This window comes from Carcharodon carcharias, chromosome 20, assembly GCF_017639515.1.
Source record: "Carcharodon carcharias isolate sCarCar2 chromosome 20, sCarCar2.pri, whole genome shotgun sequence".
In the NCBI taxonomy this organism is placed as follows: domain Eukaryota; kingdom Metazoa; phylum Chordata; class Chondrichthyes; order Lamniformes; family Lamnidae; genus Carcharodon; species Carcharodon carcharias.
This window is the reverse complement of record NC_054486.1, coordinates 34,406,301-34,425,081: the sequence shown is the minus strand read 5'-3', so window position 1 is coordinate 34,425,081 and position 18,781 is coordinate 34,406,301. Positions and strand designations below refer to the sequence as shown.

At 41.7% G+C, this 18,781-nt stretch overlaps 1 protein-coding gene across 16 annotated transcripts in view; it reads left to right on the top strand.

The window, feature by feature from the left end:
• The window catches only part of LOC121292797 (coiled-coil domain-containing protein 9-like), a 272,485-nt gene that overhangs the window by 69,889 nt on the left and 183,815 nt on the right, over positions 1-18,781 (top strand). For all 16 annotated transcript variants that reach the window (XM_041215198.1, XM_041215205.1, XM_041215202.1 and 13 more), the window contains one exon: positions 3,986-4,126. In XM_041215198.1, coding sequence (XP_041071132.1) covers positions 3,986-4,126 — 141 coding nt within the window. The remainder of the gene's footprint in view (positions 1-3,985; positions 4,127-18,781) is intronic.

The following is an 18,781-nucleotide window of genomic DNA, read 5'->3' as shown; positions in this document are numbered from 1 at the left end:
GATCCTCGCTTTTGGCTGCAGAGAAGAGTGCAAATCCCCCTGTCTATACTGTCCCTTACTATCACTATGTTCCTTTTAACTCCCCCACTTGAAAGGCTTCCTGTACCATTTGACCATGGTCAACCTGCTCATCCACACTGCAGCCCTCACTTTTGTCCACACAAGCTGCAAGAACCTTGAGCTTATTGGTCATTTGCAAGGGCTGAGGTTCTCCTCCTTTTCCTCCCCCCTCTGCACCCTCGCGCTCTCATGCCCTCGTTCGGCCTGAGAGTGCCATTGGTAAGACCAGTATTTATTGTCCATCCCTAATTGCCCGTCAGAAGGTGATGTGTCACTTTCTTGAACCACTGCTGTCCATTTGGTGTAGGTACCTCCAGAGTGTAGTTTGGCAAGGAGTTGCAGGATTTTAACCCAGTGATGGTGAAGGAATGTGATATAGTTCCAAGCCAGGGTGGTGAGTGACTTAGAGGGAGACTTGCACATGGTGGTGTTCCCATGCCTCTGTTGTCCTTGTTCTTCTAGGTGATAGAGGTAGTGGATTTGGTGCTGTCGAAGGAGCCTTGATGAGTTATTGCAGAGCATCTTGTAGGTGGTACACATTGCTGCCACTGTGTGCCGCTGGTGGAGAGAGTGAATATTTAAGGTGGTAGATGGGGTGCCAGACAAGCAGGCTGCTTTGTCCTGGATGGTGTCCAGCTTCTTGATGTTTGTTAATAATACTGTCTTTCCATTTTAATCCTCCCAAAGTGCATCACTTCTATCTTTTCTGCATTAAACTCCAGCTGCCAAGCTCCTGCCCATTTCACCATCTTGTCTGTCATCCTGAAGCCTACAACTAACCTTATTACTATCTATGATGTTGCGAAGTTTCATCTCATTTGCATATTTTATGATGCTTCTTCCTGCACCCTGGGTCTATTGGGAGGGGGGGAAAGAAGAAAAGTCAAAATAGAGGACAGAGTTCATGGTCTGAAGTTATTAAACTTGAGAATTAAACGACTGGCTCACACTGGTGTGGGATTAAGGGATTTTGATTCATGGCATACTGGCACCAGTACTCAGGAAAGAGGGAGCTGTTTTGTTGAGATGGCTCCATTTAAACTGGATTAAGACCAGTGTCTGGTGAATTGTATAACTAGGGCTGTGAATAGGGCTTTAGACTAACTGGGTGCGAGAGGCTTCAGGGTAAAGGAGATTTAGAAATCCAAAGAGAAAAGTTGAGACGATAGAACAGTGTAGCGATGTAGAGAAAAACAAGCAGACTGGGACAGGAAAGACCGAGAGCTAAATGGTAATAATGCATCCATAAATAAGAAATAACATGCAGAGAATAGTAGTAAAAGTATAACTTGAAATACTCTTTATCTGAATCTGCAAAACACTCACCATAAAATAGATGAACAAGCAACACTAATAGTGATAAATGGTTTAGATCTAACCGTCATTAAAGAGATCTGGTTACAAAGTGACCAAGGTAAGGAAATAAGTATTCCAGGGTACACAACATTTCGAAAAGACAGACAAAATGGAAAAAGAGGATGAGTAGCCCTGATGGTAAAAAATTATATAAGGAAGTTAATGAGAAAGGATCTTGATTCAGAAGAACAGGAAGTAAACTTAGTATGGGTGGCGGTTAGGAATAGCAAGGTCCAGAAATGCTGGTGGGAGTAGTTTATTAATCCTGTAACTGTTGAACAGAACGTAAAACAAATTTTGTTCAGTTTGTAATAAAGGCAATGTAATAATTGTGGGGGACTTTAATCCTCACAGTGACCAAACAAGACTAATTGACAAAGGTGGTCTGAAAGACAAGTTTGTAGAATGCTGTCATGACAGTTTCCTGGAGCAATGCATTGTCGAACCAACTAAGGATAAAGCTATTTTACATCTAGTATTGTGCTCTGAGGCAGGGTTAGTTAGTAATCTCAGTAAAAGGTCCTCAAGGAAATAATGATCATAATGCAATTTGATTTCACATTAAGTTTGAAAGCGACATTCTCCAATTGCAAACAAGAATCTTAAATTTAATCAAAGCCAATTATATAGGTATGACAGGAGAGCTGACCAAGGCTGATTTGGTAAATAGATTAAAAGGTATGGCGGTAAGTAAACAGTGGGAAATGTTTCAAGAAACAATTCAAAATGTTCAACAAAATTGTATTCCATTGAAAATCAAAACCTCAGCAAGACAGATCCATCTGTGGCTTACTAAGGATGTTAAGAGTGGTGTTAGATTAACAGAAGAGGCTTATAATGTTGTAAAGAATAGTAGTAAGTCTGAGGATTTGGAGTGTTTTAGAAACCAGAAAAGGGCCACCAAAAAGTTCATAAAAAAGGAAAAATAGAATGAGAGTAAACTAGCCAGGAATATAAGAACAGATTGTCAGAGCTTTTACATGTATATTAAAAGGAGAGCAGCTAAAATAAATGTTGGTCCCTTAGAAGCAGGGACAGGAGAAATTATCATGGAGAATGAGGAAATGGCTGAGGTATTGAACGAATATTTTCTGTCTTCAGGATATAAGACACAAGTTACATAACAGAAATAGCAGCTAATGAGAGAGAGGAAATTAAAGTAATTTATATAATCAGAGAAGCACTGGAGAAACTTATGGGACTAAAATCTGACATCCCCAAGAACTGATGGCCTATATCCTAGATTCTCAAATGGTCCTCGTGGATTGGAAGTTGACAAATGTAACACTGCTATTGTAAAAAGGAGGGAGAGAGAGAGAAAACAGGGAACTACAGGCCAGTTAGCTTGACATTACTTGTAGGAAAGTGCTGTAATCTATTATTAAGGAAATCTTAATAGTGCACTTAGAAAATCATAGCATGATCAGACAAAGTCAATATGGTTTTCCAAGCTACACACCATCCTTACTCGGCACTAAATCGCAATTCCTTTACTGTTGCTGGGTCAAAATCCTGGAACTTCCTAATAGCACTGTGAGTGTGCCTACACCTCATGGCCTGCAGTGGTTCAAGAAGGTGGCTCTGCACCACCCTCTTGTGGTCATTAAATGGTGGCCTTGCCAGTGACGCCCACGCCCTGTGAAAGAATAACAAGTGTTACTGTCCCAGTCTACATTAGGGTAACTAAAGTCACGAATTATCACAACTCTATTGTTCTTGCATCTTTATTTCATTTGTAAATAGTTAAAACTCCTAAATTCTGCAATGAGATTAAGTTTTCTATAATTGGGTGAAATAAATATTTTACAATTTGTGCTTTCCCCCAAGCTTACTGTTGTATTCATGGCAACAAACACTGTAAACCGGGCCTATTCTATAATTGGACAGAGTTCCTGTTACTGGGTAAAGTTTTTGATGCAGCCAGAGAGAGTGACTGGGAGCTTATTGCTTGGGCATAAGATGACAGGTTTAACCTTCCCAACAATTAGCTGGAGGAGTTTATGGCTTGTCCAAGACTGGATTTCAGACAAGGAATTTGACGGAGACAATGGATGGATTGAGAGAGGTGATAGGAGCTGGAGCTAGAGGTGATCAGGGTACATGTGACTGAATGGTGTCACCATGATGCATCATGTACACAAGGATTAGGAGCAGGCAAAGGATGGATTCCTGGAGTACTCCAGAGTGATAGTATTGGTTGGGAAGAAAAACCATGGTCAGAGATGCTCTAGCTATAACTGAATAGGCCAGATATTTGAAGATGGGTTAGATAGGTTATTTAAGGAAGGGAGAATAAATAAGTTTTTATTGTTAAAGTCACAAATTTCAATATGCCTGACAGCAAATTTAAAATGTGCATAAGAGCAGCTGATTTACATGACTCAATTATTTTTGTACTTTCTTCATACATATGCCTATTTTATGGATATGTGTATTAATAAAATGCGCGTTTTCAAAAAATTTCCTGTTCTCATGTAATAACCTTTGTTGTGAGCTGTGTCATAAGTGTGCATGTGTTCTTTTAATTGTTTCTATTGTTTGATTTATTTGTACCAATTGGTATTTGCAGGAAAAGAGGGTGGTAAGTGAGAAACGGGTTTTTGGTGGAGCGAGCAATCTTCGAGGTTGTGAAACAGATGCAGGTCAAAGATTCTCTGTAGGAAGAGGACAAAGACTTCGAAAATTTGTTGTGGAGGAAAGCAAAGCAAAGGTAGGATTTATAAAATGCAATCTTTTGGACACCATTAATGCATGGAAATTCTTAATTACATTGCAAATTGGCGAGTGTTTAAACCATGTACCTTGCTTAGCAATTTATTTAACAGAAATCACTTTATGATAATAAGACACATGGGTCAATTTTAAATCTCCAGAATTGGTGGGGTGAGAAGAGGTTTCTAATTGCAGAAATTAGACATCAGATGCCAATCTGGGTTTTAATGGAGGTCTGTTCGTGGCTGTGGTGTTGGTAGGGGGAGGGAGAATGGAGCAGTAGTGTATATCTGTCATGCCCCCCAGAGGTGGGTCTGCAATTTAAATATTTAAAAGGGGTTGCGCATCTCATTTTAGCAGGCTTTTAGATTTAATGTCTGCTGGCTGGGTTGCCAAGGCTCAGGAAACCTGGCAGCTGGAGAGAAGCAAGAACAGCTGGATCCAACGATTAAGTCCCTTTCCAGCACAGGAGTGCTTCCCCCTAGCCCATCAAGGTAACCTTCTTTCCCTTTGATTAGCTGACACCACTTCCACACCACCACGAACCCCCTCCCAACGCTGGTGATCCTGTCTCCCCAAGGCCTCTAATTTTTTCCCCATTTCAACCTCTGCGAGGTCTTGAATTTCCAATCTCTCTCTAATCTTCATCACCCTCCGATCTCTCCCCAGTTTCAATCACCCTCAGATATCTCCCCACCATCTGGCCATCAATCTCTCCCTCCCTCCTCTCTTCTTTGCAAATCAGTCTTCTAATCTGGCTGGCTGCCAGCAGGAAATGGATGCAGAAAGTTTAAATTTAAATCTGGGTTACCTGCACTTCTTGGTTTCCCAGCTGCAATGATCCTGCTCCCCCAAATCTCTATAATATCAGGGTCATAGGGTGGAATTTTAATATGGAGGAGTGGGTTTAGGTGCAAATGGGGTGTTAAAGTTGGCAAAAAATACAAACCTGTCTGGAAGTCAGCTTCAATCCACTGACTTCTATGTTTAACTCAGGCATGTTGGGGTGGTTGTGTGCAAACACTTTGGGGCTGGTAGGTTAACATATGCTAATTGCGCAATTCGAGCGATTATTTCAACAGAATTTTAAATTTAATGGCGCATCCATGAGTTTCCCAAGTTTCATGAAACTTGCCATGAAGGATGAGTGGAAGTGGTGGATGGATAAATGGTGATACGAAGAAGTGCATAGAATGAGAGAGATGGGTGCCCTTCCAAGTTAAGTGAGGAGTGATGTGATGGAGTAGGTTTGACAAGACAGAGTGGAAGATGGTAGTGGTTGATGCACAAAGTAGGACTTGCCTTTCCTGACCTGCTAAGGTTGCTAAAGTACTCCCCGCACTGAGTCCATGAGTGTGGTTCATTGTTCCTGCTGTTGATCTCCTGGGCCACTTTCAGCCATGCCTGCTTTGTGGCAGCAGCCGTTTTCTTTCTCCCTTTGCTGGGGAAGAGTAACTCCTCATTGCTTTCAGTACATCAAGCGAGGTGTCATTAAAACAGAACGCAACCTTTTACCATTATGAATCCATTGTCAAAGTTCTTCCTCATTTGCTTCCAACTGCTAGCTCCTCCTCCAAATTTCATCTTTGGGCTGGCCCTTCAAATACCAAAGTTGAAATTGCATCTTGCAGGTCAGCACCACGCCTGTTGCCGCATGCACAATTGACGCCATATCCAGAAGTAAAATTGTAATGGTGCGTGTATTAACATATTACAGACATGCACACTGAATTTATTTCTTGAGTTCCCGTACGATGTCTAACTCCCCTGCTTCCAGCAAATCTCGGACTTAATATCAGGGCCGTACTGTCCAAGAAAAGATGCAGCTTGCTTGTGGCAGAGGGTGCTCGTGTTAGTATTTTACCCGTTGCAAATAGTCGTACTAAAAAGTGATTTATGACATTATATAGATGAGCATGATTTTTTTCCCCCCACTTTGTTTTTCTGTTGTTTCAGTGAAAGTATGTGCCTGGAATGGGTATAAAGTACATTGCTCAATACTGCCAACTGGGCTCCACTGATAATAGATGTCGGCTGCTGCCAAATATGGGAAGAGAAAGACTCAATTTTGTGAAGCACTATCCAATCTTATTATAACATTACGTTTATAGGTCTTTATATCTATAAATCTTATTTTTATAGTCAGTTATAAAAACAAAAAATTCTGGGAAAACTCAGCAGGTCTGGCAGCGTCCATGGAGAGAGAAACAGAGTTAACGTTTTGAGTTCATATGATTCTTCTTCAGAGCTGAAGAAGTCATATGGACTCAAAACGTTAACTCTGTTTCTTTCTCCACAGACGCTGCCAGACTTGCTGAGTTTTTCGTTTTATTTCAGATTTCCAGCATTTTGCTTTCATCTTTATGAATACAGTATTAGTTTTCCTATCATTTTTCACCATCGAGATGATTTTGAAATCTGGATGGATTTCCGCTGCTCTTTATTTTGAAACTCAAAGTTGGTTACTTCACAAGAAATTGAAACAAACTTTTCCTCATTAACACCTCAGTTTGAAATTGGAGCTTTTCTACACTGTCAGTGAATGTGATTAGAATGGATTCTGATAAACTACCTTGCTTTGAACTTACTGTAGAAAAATTTAGTATCCTGTTGTAGCATGCATAATCTGAAGTATGGAAAATATTTTTAATCACCATATGATATGATCCCAGTTTACTAGTGATTTCAAACCACATGGATGCTTTTAGTTATCTTGTATCTTGGCCAATCCAGAGTTGATCAAAACTCTCGGCATGGCAGCCAAATTACTTGAATTACGAAAGCAAAATACTGTAAAATTTGAAATACAAACAGAAAATTCTAGAAGTACTTAGCAGGTCTGGCTGCATCTATGGTGAGAGAAATAGTTGACCTTTTATTAGAATAATCATGCGAACATACATATTAGGAACAGGAGTAGGCCACTCGGACCCTCGAGCCTACTCCGCCATTCAATAAGATCATAGCCGAGTTGATTGTAACAGCAACTCCACATCCCCACCTACTGCTGATAATGTTTCACCCCTTTGCTTATTAAGAATCTATCTAGCTCTGCCTTAAAAATATTCAAAGACCCCTAGTTCTATATTCTCTCACAAGAGGAAACATCCTTTCCACATCCATCCTGTCAAGACTCCTCAGGATCTTGTATGTTTCAGTCAAGTCACCTCGTACCTGCTGGAGTTTAGAAGAGAAAAGTCTAGGCTGTCCAACCTTCCCTCATAAGACAACCTTCCCATTCCAGGTATTAGTCCAGTAAACCTGCTCTGAACTGCTTCCAATGCAATTACATCCTTCCTTAAATAAGGAGACCAACACTATACAAAACTCTAGGTATGGTCTTACCAATGCCATGTAAAACTGAAGCATAACCTCACTACTTTTGTATGCATTTCCCCTCGCAATAAACAATATCATTCTATTAGCTTTCCTAATAACTTGCTGTCCCTGCATACTAATCTTTTGCGATTCATGCACAAGGACGCCTTGACCTCTCTGTGTCTCAGAGCTCTGCAATGTCTCACTGTTTAGACAATAGGCTTCTTTTTTATTCTTCCTGCCAAAATGGACAATTCACATTTTCCCACGTTATACTCACAAGATCAGCCATGATCTTATTGAATGGCGGAGCAGGCTCAAGGGGCCGAATGGTCTGCTCCTGTTCCTAATTCTTATGTTCTTATAGGTTATCAGAGTTGGATGGGAATGTGGAAATCTAAACACTCCATTTGTCAGATCTTTGTCCATTCATTTAACCTATCTATATTCCTTTATAGCCTCCTTATGTCCTCTTTGCAACTTACTTTCCTACTATTGTATCATCAGCAAATTTGGCAACCATTTCTTTGGTCCTTTCATCCAAATCGTTTATATAAATTGTAAAAAGTAGAAATTATCAATAAAGACACTTAGATTTCTTCTTTCTGTTGACAATTCTTCACAAGCATATGATTTGAAAAATACTGATTGGTAGAGATTATTTGTAGGTAGACAATGGAAACGTAGTGAATCAAACCATTTCTGCAGTGTAGGGAAAGGCCACTTGAAGCTGAACTGACTACTTTAAGAACTTGTGTGAGATTATTAAACATCTTCCTATAATGCATCTGTGTTCTTGGGTTGACATTCCTGACACTGAACTCCACCTGTACAACTTTTCACTGCATCCTGAGCATTTATCTGGAGAGCTGCGAATTCACAGGCGTACTATGGTTCTTGCTTCCTGGTTCAGCTTTGGGTGTAGGTCGACTCTCATTCTCTCGTCTTCTGCTTCCAACTGACCAGCAGTATTCAGTTTCAAATTCAGCACGCATTGGTCAGTGATAGCTGCTGCTTATTAACTCTTTCCGAGCCACAGCCCACAGTGTGATCAATGATATTGTATTCTGATTGGCCTAAACGAGGTGAGGCTCTTTTCTAATTGGCTTAAGAGGTGCATGATAAGTCTGTGATAGGCCCCAAAGGTGATGGTCATTAATTGATGTCACTTCTCACTATTCTCTGACTAGTTTCTTAAAATGCTGATTACCTGTAGGGCCATCCTCCCCATTAAAGTTTATTTCTGTTATTCTAATTCCAAACACCCACTGCCCTCTGCGTAAAAATGTTCTTCCTCATGTCCCCCCTACACCTTCTGCCACTTAACTTGAATCTATGTCCCCTGATTCTAGAATTCTCCATCAAGGGAAACAATTTTATCCTGTCCATAATTTTTATTCCCCTCATCATTTTGTGCACCTCAATCAAGTCACCTCTCAGCCTTCTTTGTTCCAAGGAAAATAACCCCAACCTATTCAATCTCTCCTCGTGGCTACACTTTTCTAACCCTGGCAACATTCTTGTAAACCTCCTCTGCACTTTCTCCAGAGCTATTACGTCCTTCCTGTAATGTAGTGACCAGAACTGCACACAATACTCCAGTTGTGGCCTCATCAGTGTTTTATACAATTCCAACATTATATCCTTACTTTTATATTCTATACCTCTACCAATGAAGGAGAGCATTCCATTTGCCTTCTTTGCAACCTTGTCTACTTAAATTGCTACCTTCAGGGACCTGTGTACTTGTATGCCAAGATCTCTCACTTCTTCTAACCCTCTTAGTATATTCCCATTTATTTTGTAATCCCTGTAACTGTTTGACCTCCCTAAATGTATGACCTCACACTTCTCTCTGTTAAAATCCATCTGCCACTTTACCGCCCACACCTATATCGTTTTGGAGATTATGGCTATCCTCTACACTATCCACTACTCGGCCAATCTTTGTGTCACCTGCAAATTTCCCAATCATGCCCCCCACGTTCACGTCCAAATAGTTAACATATAAGACAAACAGCAAGGGTCCCAACACTGAGCCCTGTGGAACACCACTTGAGACAACTTTCCATTCGCAAGGGCATCCATCGACCATTACCCTTTATTTTCTGTTACAAAGCCAACCGTTTATCCAGTTTGCCACATTACCCTGAATCCCATGGGCTTTTATTTTCCTGACCAATCTGCCATGTGGGACCTTGTCAAATGCCTTGCTAAAATCCATGTACACAACATCCACTGCACTACCTTCATTCTTGTCACTTCCTCAAAGAATTCAGTCAAATTTGTGAGGCAAGACCTTCCTTTAACAAATCCATGCTGACCATCCCTGACTAGTCCATGCCTTTCCACATGACAGTTAATCCCAACTCTCAGGATTGATTCTACTAATTTGCTCACCACTGATGTAAGACTAACTGGCCTATAATTGTTTGGCATTTCCTTTGATCCCTTTTTAAACAATGGAACTACGTTTGCATTTCTCCAGTACCTCCCCTGTATCTAGTGAAGATTGGAAAATCATCCTTAGAGCATCTGCTATCTCCTCCCTGACTTCCTTCAGCAGCCTCGGAAACAATCCATCTGGCCCTGGCGACTTATCAACTTTCAAGGATTTCAACCCTTTGAGTACTTCCTCTCTCTTTATGACTATCCTGTCCAATATCTCACAGTGTTCGTCCTGGGCTACTATATCTACATCCTCCCTTTCCTTTGTAAACACAGAGACAAAACATTCATTCAAAACTCTTCCCACAGGCTCTACATCTGCACACAAGTTTCCATCTTCATCTCTGATAGGTCCCACTTTTTCCTTAACTAACCTTTTAGCATTAATGTATTGGTAAAACATCTTTGAGTTATCTTTAACTTTACTTGCTAATCTTTTTTCATGCCCCATCTTTGATTTCCTTATTTCCTTTTTTAATTCGTCCCCAAACTTCCTATATTCGTCTAGGCTATCAGCAGTGCTTAGTTCTTTGTGCCTACCGTACGCTTTCTTTTTCTGTTTGATCTTCCCCTGTGTTCCTCTAGACAACCAGGGAGGTCTAGATTTGGCAGTAGCACTCATATTTTTGTAGGGGACATGTCTACTTTTGTACAATTGGGATCTCACTTTTTCGTGCTTCTCACTGGTTTTCCACTGTTTTATCCTCCAGCAATGCTGTCCAGTCCACCTTAGCCAAGTCCCTTCTCATTTCTGCAAAATTTGCCTTCCCCCAGTTCAAGACTTTTACTCCTGCCTTATCTCTGTCCTTTTCCATGGTAATGCTAAATCTGTGATCACTGTCCCCGATATGGTCACCAACTGTCACTTCACCCACTTGCCCTTCTTCGTTCCTCAAGACTAGGTCTAGAATTGCATCTCTTCTCGTTGGGTTTGTCACTAATTGGTTGAAAAAATTTTCCTGGACACACTGCATGAATTTTTCTCCCTCAGTGCCCCTTATATTGTTTGAATCCCAGTTGATATTAGGTTAGTTGAAGTCTCCTACTATTATTGCCCTCTTGTTCTTACAAGCAGAAATTTGCCTACATATTTGTTCTTTTATCTCCCTTTCACTATTTGGGGGTTGTAGTATACTCCCAGTAGTGTGACTGCCCCTTTTTTATTTCTAAGCTCAATCCATAAAGCCTTGTTTGTTGACCCATTTAGTATATCATCCCTTCTCACAACTGGAATTGATCCTTTAACCATCAGTGCTACCCCCCACCCCCCCTCCTTTTTTATCTCCTTCTCTATCGTGTCTGAAGACTCTATAACCAGCGATATTTAGCTGCCAGTTTTGTCCCTCCTTTAGCCAGGTCTCCGTTATAGCAATGACATCCTGCTGTCATGTGTCTACCTGTGCCCTTAACTCATCTACCTTGTTTGTAATACTCCTTGCATTGAAGTATAAACAGTTTAACCCCGTCAATTTCCCTTGCTGGACACTTTGTAAACTTTGCTTCTCCTGTAACTCCATGTCTATCACAACATCCCTAGCTAAAGCTCTACCTCCATTTTCCTGATCTGAATCTGACCTATCTGATCCTACTCCTGGGATCCCATCCCCTTGCCATATTAGTTTAATTACTCCCCAACAGAACTAGCAAAAGCCCCTGCAAGGACACTGGTCCAGCTCTGCCAGGTCCCACCTTCCCCAGAACCGGTCCAAGTGCCTCAAGAATCTGAACCCCTCCCGGCTACACCATCTCTCCAGCCACGTGCTCATTTGGTCTACTGTTTTAAAACAAAAGGATGATTTGGAAAAGTTGCCTTAACTAACCTTAACTATGTAGGCCTAATATAAAAGATTGCAAAATGCTAATACAAATGATTACAAAATGGGTAATACTTAAAAGTTATAGAGTGTGTATAAAATATAAGTACATCGCACTACTCAGTGTTTAAGGTAGTAAAGTCTCCTTATACATGCAATTAATACATAGTCTTGAGTGATAAAAGTCTAAATAGATTATACAGTTATAAAACTAGTTACAGACTTTTACAAAAGTTAGCTCTTAATACAAAACATTGAGCCAAATGTAATTGCTTTCTTCTAAAACACTACAAATTAAAACTAACTTAATGTAGAACACAGCTGTTATTCTTTCCCCCCTCTCTCTAAAAGAAATCCCTCCTAACTTTCCTTTTCTGATTGCACCAGGTTCTGATAAGGTTTTATGATGTGAGGGGACGTAAGCTTTTCCATTCAGCCTTGAAGTTGGCAAGTCAATGTGTCTCTGTGATATGGAGATAAATGCAGTAGGGCCTCTGTAGCAGTTGTTCTGTAACTAACTCACTAGTGTGTTACCTTATTCTGTCTAAAATCCCTCCGGTGCCTTTCTCTGTCAAATGCTAAGCAGAGTCACATGGTATTAAATGCTGGAGTCCCCCATTGGTTACAGTTTAAAAGGATAGTATACAATAAGGAACAAAACAAAAACAGAATTACCTGGAAAAACTCAGCAGGACTGGCAGCATCGGCGGAGAAGAAAAGAGTTGACGTTTCGAGTCCTCATGACCCTTCGACAGAACTTGAGTTCGAGTCCAAGAAAGAGTTGAAATATAAGCTGGTTTAAGGTAGGTGTGTGTGTGTGTGTGTGTGTGTGTGTGTGTGTGTGTGTGTGTGCGTGTGTGTGCGTGTGTGTGCGTGTGTGTGCGTGTGTGTGCGTGTGTGTGCGTGTGTGTGCGTGTGTGTGCGTGTGTGTGCGTGTGTGTGCGTGTGTGTGCGTGCGTGTGTGTGCGTGTGTAGGGCGGAGAGAGAGAGAGAAAGAGAGAGAGAGAAGTTGGGGGGACAAACAAGCAGTGATAGAAACAGATCATCAAAAGATGTCAACAACAATAGAGCAAAAGAACACATAGGTGTTAAAGTTGGTGATATTATCTAAACGAATGTGCTAATTAAGAATGGATGGTAGGGCACTCAAGGTATAGCTCTAGTGGGGGTGGGGAGAACGTAAGAGATTTAAAAATAATGGAAATAGGTGGGAAAAGAAAAATCGATATAATTTATTGGAAAAAAAACAAAAGGAAGGGGGAATCAGAAAGGGGGTGGGGATGGGGGAGGGAGCTCAAGACCTAAAGTTGTTGAATTCCAATATTCAGTCCGGAAGGCTGTAAAGTGCCTAGTCGGAAGATGAGGTGTTATTCCTCCAATTTGCGTTGGGCTTCACTGGAACAATGCAGCAAGCCAAGGACAGACATGTGGGCAAGAGAGCAGGGTGGAGTGTTAAAATGGCAAGTGACAGGGAGGGTTGGGTCATTTTGCGGACAGACCGCAGGTGTTCTGCAAAGCGGTCGCCCAGTTTACATTTGGTCTCTCCAATGTAGAGGAGACCACATTGGGAGCAACGAATGCAGTAGACTAAGTTGGGGGAAATGCAAGTGAAATGCTGCTTCACTTGAAAGGCGTGTTTGGGCCCTTGGACGGTGAGGAGAGAGGAAGTGAAGGGGCAGGTGTTGCATCTTTTGCGTGGGCATGGGGTGGTGCCATAGGAGGGGGTTGAGGAGTAGGGGGTGATGGAGGAGTGGACCAAGGTGTCCCGGAGGGAGCGATCCCTACGGAATGCCGATGGGGGGGGGGTGAAGGGAAGATGTGTTTGGTGGTGGCATCATGCTGGAGTTGGCGGAAATGGTGGAGGATGATCCTTTGAATGCGGAGGCTGGTGGGGCTGTAGTCGAGGTAGCTGTGGGAGTCGGTGGGTTTGTAATGGATATTGGTGGACAGTCTATCGCCAGAGATTGAGACAGAGAGGTCAAGGAAGGGAAGGGAAATGTCAGAGATGGACCACGTGAAAATGATGGAGGGGTGGAGATTGGAAGCAAAATTAATAAATTTTTCCAAGTCCCGACGAGAGCATGAAGCAGCACCGAAGTAATCATCGATGTACCGGAGAAAGAGTTGTGGAAGGGGGCCGGAGTAGGACTGGAACAAGGAATGTTCCACATACCCCATAAAGAGACAGGCATAGCTGGGGCCCATGCGGGTACCCATATCCATACCTGTTTATTTGGAGGAAGTGAGAGGAGTTGAAGGAGAAATTGTTCAGTGTGAGAACAAGTTCAGCCAGATGGAGGAGAGTCCCCTTGTCCTCACTTATCACCCCACCAGCCTCCGCATTCAAAGGATCATCCTCCGCCATTTCCGCCAACTCCAGCATGATGCCACCACCAAACACATCTTCCCTTCACCCCCCCTATCGGCATTCCGTAGGGATCGCTCCCTCCGGGACACCTTGGTCCACTCCTCCATCCACCCCCTACTCCTCAACCCCCTCCCATGGCACCACCCCATGCCCACGCACAAGAAGCCACACCTGCCCCTTCATTTCCTCTCTCCTCACCGTCCAGGGGCCCAAACACTCCTTTCAAGTGAAGCAGCATTTCACTCGCATTTCCCCCAACTTAGTCTACTGCATTCGTTGCTCCCAATGTGGTCTCCTCTACATTGGAGAGACCAAATGTAGACTGGGCGACCGCTTTGCAGAACACCTGCGGTCTGTCCGCAAGAATGACCCAAACCTCCCTGTTGCTTGCCATTTTAACACTCCACCCTGCTGTCTTGCCCACATGTCTGTCCTTGGCTTGCTGCATTGTTCCAGTGAAGCCCAACGCAAACTGGATGAACAGCACCTCATCTTCCGACTAGGCACTTTACAGCCTTCCGGACTGAATATTGAATTCAACAACTTTAGGTCTTGAGCTCCCTCCCCCATCCCCACCCCCTTTCTGTTTCCCCCTTCCTTTTGTTTTTTTTCCAATAAATTATGTGGATTTTTCTTTTCCCACCTATTTCCATTATTTTAAAATATTTTTAAATCTCTTACGTTCTCCCCAACCCCACTAGAGCTATACCTTGAGTGCCCTACCATCCATTCTTAATTAGCACATTCGTTTAGATAATATCACCAACTTTAATACCTATGTGATCTATTGTTGTTGACATCTTTTGATGATCTGCTTCTATCACTGCTTGTTTGTCCCTACAACCACAGCCCCCCTCCACTTCTCTCTCTCTCTCTCTCTCTTCCCCCCCCCCCCCCCCCCCACACACACACACACACACACACACACACACACACAAACACACCTTAAACCAGCTTATATTTCAACTCTTTCTTGGACTCGAACTCAAGTTCTGTCGAAGGGTCATGAGGACTCGAAACGTCAACTCTTTTCTTCTCCGCCGATGCTGCCAGACCTGCTGAGTTTTTCCAGGTAATTCTGTTTTTGTTTTGGATTTCCAGCATCCGCAGTTTTTTAGTATACAATAAGGTATTGATCAATATATTTGATCAATATTGTGTGATCTAAACTAAAACTATTCATTAAACATCAATTTCCCTATACCCCTGCCACTTCATCAGTGCCCTTGCTGTTGCCTGCCAACCAACCAGCCCAAATTGCTGAATTCTGAAGCTGGGCTTTCTAGGCCCAAGGCAGCCATTAAGGGAGAGTACAATGGTGATTATTTTAGTTTTGCATCAAATATATTATGATTGAATTTTTAAATATTTGGTTTGAAATAGGCTATGATCGATCCTGTGTTCTACATTCCCCAGGGAAACATTTTCAATCCTGTCAAATCCCTTGAGAACTTTATATATTTCAATTAGTTCATCCCTCATGCTTATAAACCCCAGGGAATAAAGAGCTAGTCTATTCTATCTTTCCCCATACAACAATCCCCTTATCCTAAGTATGAGTCTAGGGAACCTTCACTGCACCACCAACCCCCCCCCCGAAGTGAGCACATTTTTTCCTTGGGTAAGGAGACTATAACTGTACACAGTGCTCCAGATGTGCCCGCACCAAGGCCCTATAAAATTGCAGCCAGACTTCTTTACTCTGACACTCCAATCCATCTGTAATAAAGGCTAACATACCATTTGCTTTCCTAGTTGCTTGCTGCATGTTAACTTTCTGTGATTTGTGCACAAAGACACTTAGGCCCCTGTGAATACCAGCATTTCCCTGTGTCCCACCATTTAAAATATGTCCTGCTTTCCTACCTAAGTGCATAACTTCATATTTCTCCATTATTTTCTATGTGCCATTTTCTTGTCCACTCACTTTTTTTATATTCCCTTGCAGCCTCATTGCATCCTCCCCAGGGTTTATTTTCCCACCTAACTTTGCATTGTAGCAAACTTGGATATGTTACAAAAACAAAAATTGCTGGGAAAACTCAGCAGGTCTGACAGCATCTGTGGAGAGAAAGTCAGAGTTAATGCTTCGAGGTCCGTGTGACTCTTCTTCAGAACTGTTCAGATTTTCAGCATCTGCAATATTTTGCTTTTATCTTGGATATGTTACACCTCATCCGAGTCATTGATATAGATTTTAAATATCTGAAGCCCAAGCACTGATCCTTTTGGTAACCTTCTAGTTGCTAGAGTCAGACTGTGGTCTTACAATCACTTTTCAGAACAATTGGCTACTAGTATTCCACTCCAATTTCAAAGGTACCAGGTCACTGCCTCTTCACAGACAGTTGATCCTATTAAATTCCTGCATGCTTTCCTTTTCCCTTATTTGCCAGATTTGGGAACAGGGAATGATTATCATTACTGCTAGCAGAGAAATGATGGTGGAGGGTTTCAAGTATATCTTTTAATGAAGAAGAAGTGGAATTTGGGTTGTTTCATTCTTCAAGTTGTTATAACATTGGACTTGAATCTGGTTATTGCAGACGCAACAAATATGTGGCTGTGTTTGCATTGAGGAAACCATAAATACCGTAGCGCCCCAATAAAACTGTTCTGCTGCACTGCCTGGTGCTATTCCTGAGGATTGAATTCCTCCACAGAATCTGATAAGAATTCTTCTGTACTCTTCTGATCAGGGAGGATATGATTGGCTGGCTCACAAAGGATTAATTTGGGACTGAGTACAGTACCGCCCACACAATGATGCAAGAGAACACATGACCCACACCTAGGGGTCAATCTAGTGTTGGACAGAGCTGTTTGCACAACAAACATGGATACAGCGATAAAAACAAAAAACTGCGGATGCTGGAAATCCAAAACAAAAACAAAATTAACTGGAAAAACTCAGCAGGTTTAGCAGCATTGGTGGAGAAGAACAAAGTTAACGTTCGAGTCCTCGTGACCCTTCAACAGAACTGTTCTGTTGAAGGGTCATGAGGACTCAATGTCAACTTTGTTCTCCGCTGATGCTGCCAGACCTGCTGAGTTTTTCCAGGTAATTCTGTTTTTGAACATGGAGACAGCTCCTAATTTGAACCATTTACTGTATATAAGTACATAGTTCTTGTCATTAATAAATACATAATTAACCTACTTAAGACTGCGAAGACTCCATTAAGACCTACTGAACGGTATCCAGTTTCCTACAACAGATGGCAACAACCCTCCCCCCCACCCGGCCCCACAACCAGCCATTCCCGGAGAAGGGTGGGGGTTTGCTGTGATCAACAAGGGCACAACCAGGAGGCACAAAGGCATTTGTAAAAAAATGAGCAAAGTGCCGAATCCAATAATTGAAATTTCAGCCAATCACTCCAGATGGAGCTTTAATTCTCAAGCGGGGAGCATCCCTTTGCAAAAAGACTTCTTCCCAGGAATTTGCAATACTGAGAACTTTTCTTCTGCTTATTGTATAACAGGTGTTAATTTTACTTTTTTTTAGGCCGTAGGAAGATGGTCACTTAAATGAACTTCACAATTTTTTAAACAAATTTAACTTGGCAGTTATTTGCCAGTTCAGGATTTGTAGCTTTCAAAAAAAACTATTGTTCTCTGTTGCTCATTTGTTCCTCATTACTAATTGAATTATATGTTTGATTAGTTGTTTATTCCTTTATTAGCTTATATTTCGGTATTCACTGCACTTTTGATGTACAGATGTGTAATGCCTTAAAGTAATATTTGCAGGCATAATGGCATATTAATCATGTTTCACACATGCAATGGTGTTCATCATATATAGAATACTGATTGTCTGACTGACATTTCCAATCTAATCAAAATAAATTACCATCTCTGCATAATTTTTGCCTTGATACCTTTCTAAATATTTTATGAAGATTATAACCTCTTTTATTGTACACTTTATTCTCAGACCCACCATATATAATACCACAGGAGATCTGCCTGATAGCAGTTTAAAAACCAAGCTCTCTTCAGTGAGAGTACTGTCTTCCTTTCTGCTTTTGAAAGTAAGGGCAAGTTGTCCCTATGAATGTGGCAATACCTGCAGAATTCTTTCTGAAGAAAAGTTAGAAAGCCACTGTTATTTGCACGCATTGGTGTGAGCAAAACTGTAGTATATTGTTACATACGAACATATGAATTAGGTGCAGGAGTAGGCCTTTTGACCCCTCAAGCCTCTTCTGCCATTCAATAATCTGATCTGATTGTAACTTCCACTCTACGTTCCTGCCTACCTCCAATAGCCTTTCAGCCCCTTGTTTGTCAAGAATCTATTTAGCTCTGCCTTAAAAATATTCAGACTCTGCTTCCACTGCCTTTTGAGGAAGAATTCCAAAAGTTCACGAGTCTCTGAAAGAAAATATTTCTCCTCATCTCTGCCTTAAATGGATGACCCTTATTTTTACATTGTGACCCTGAGTTCTAGATCCTCTCCACATCCACTTTGTCAAGACCCCTCAGGCTCCTAAAGGTTTCAATCAAGTCACCTCTTATCTTTCTAAACTCCAATGGATACAAGCCTAACCTTTCCTCGCAAGACAACCTGCCCATTCCTGGTATTAGTCTAGTAAACTTTCCCTGAACTGCTTCTGATGCATTTACATCCTTCCTTAAATAAGGAGACCAATACTGTTCACAGTACTCCAGGTGTGGTCTTACCAGCGCCCTGTATGAC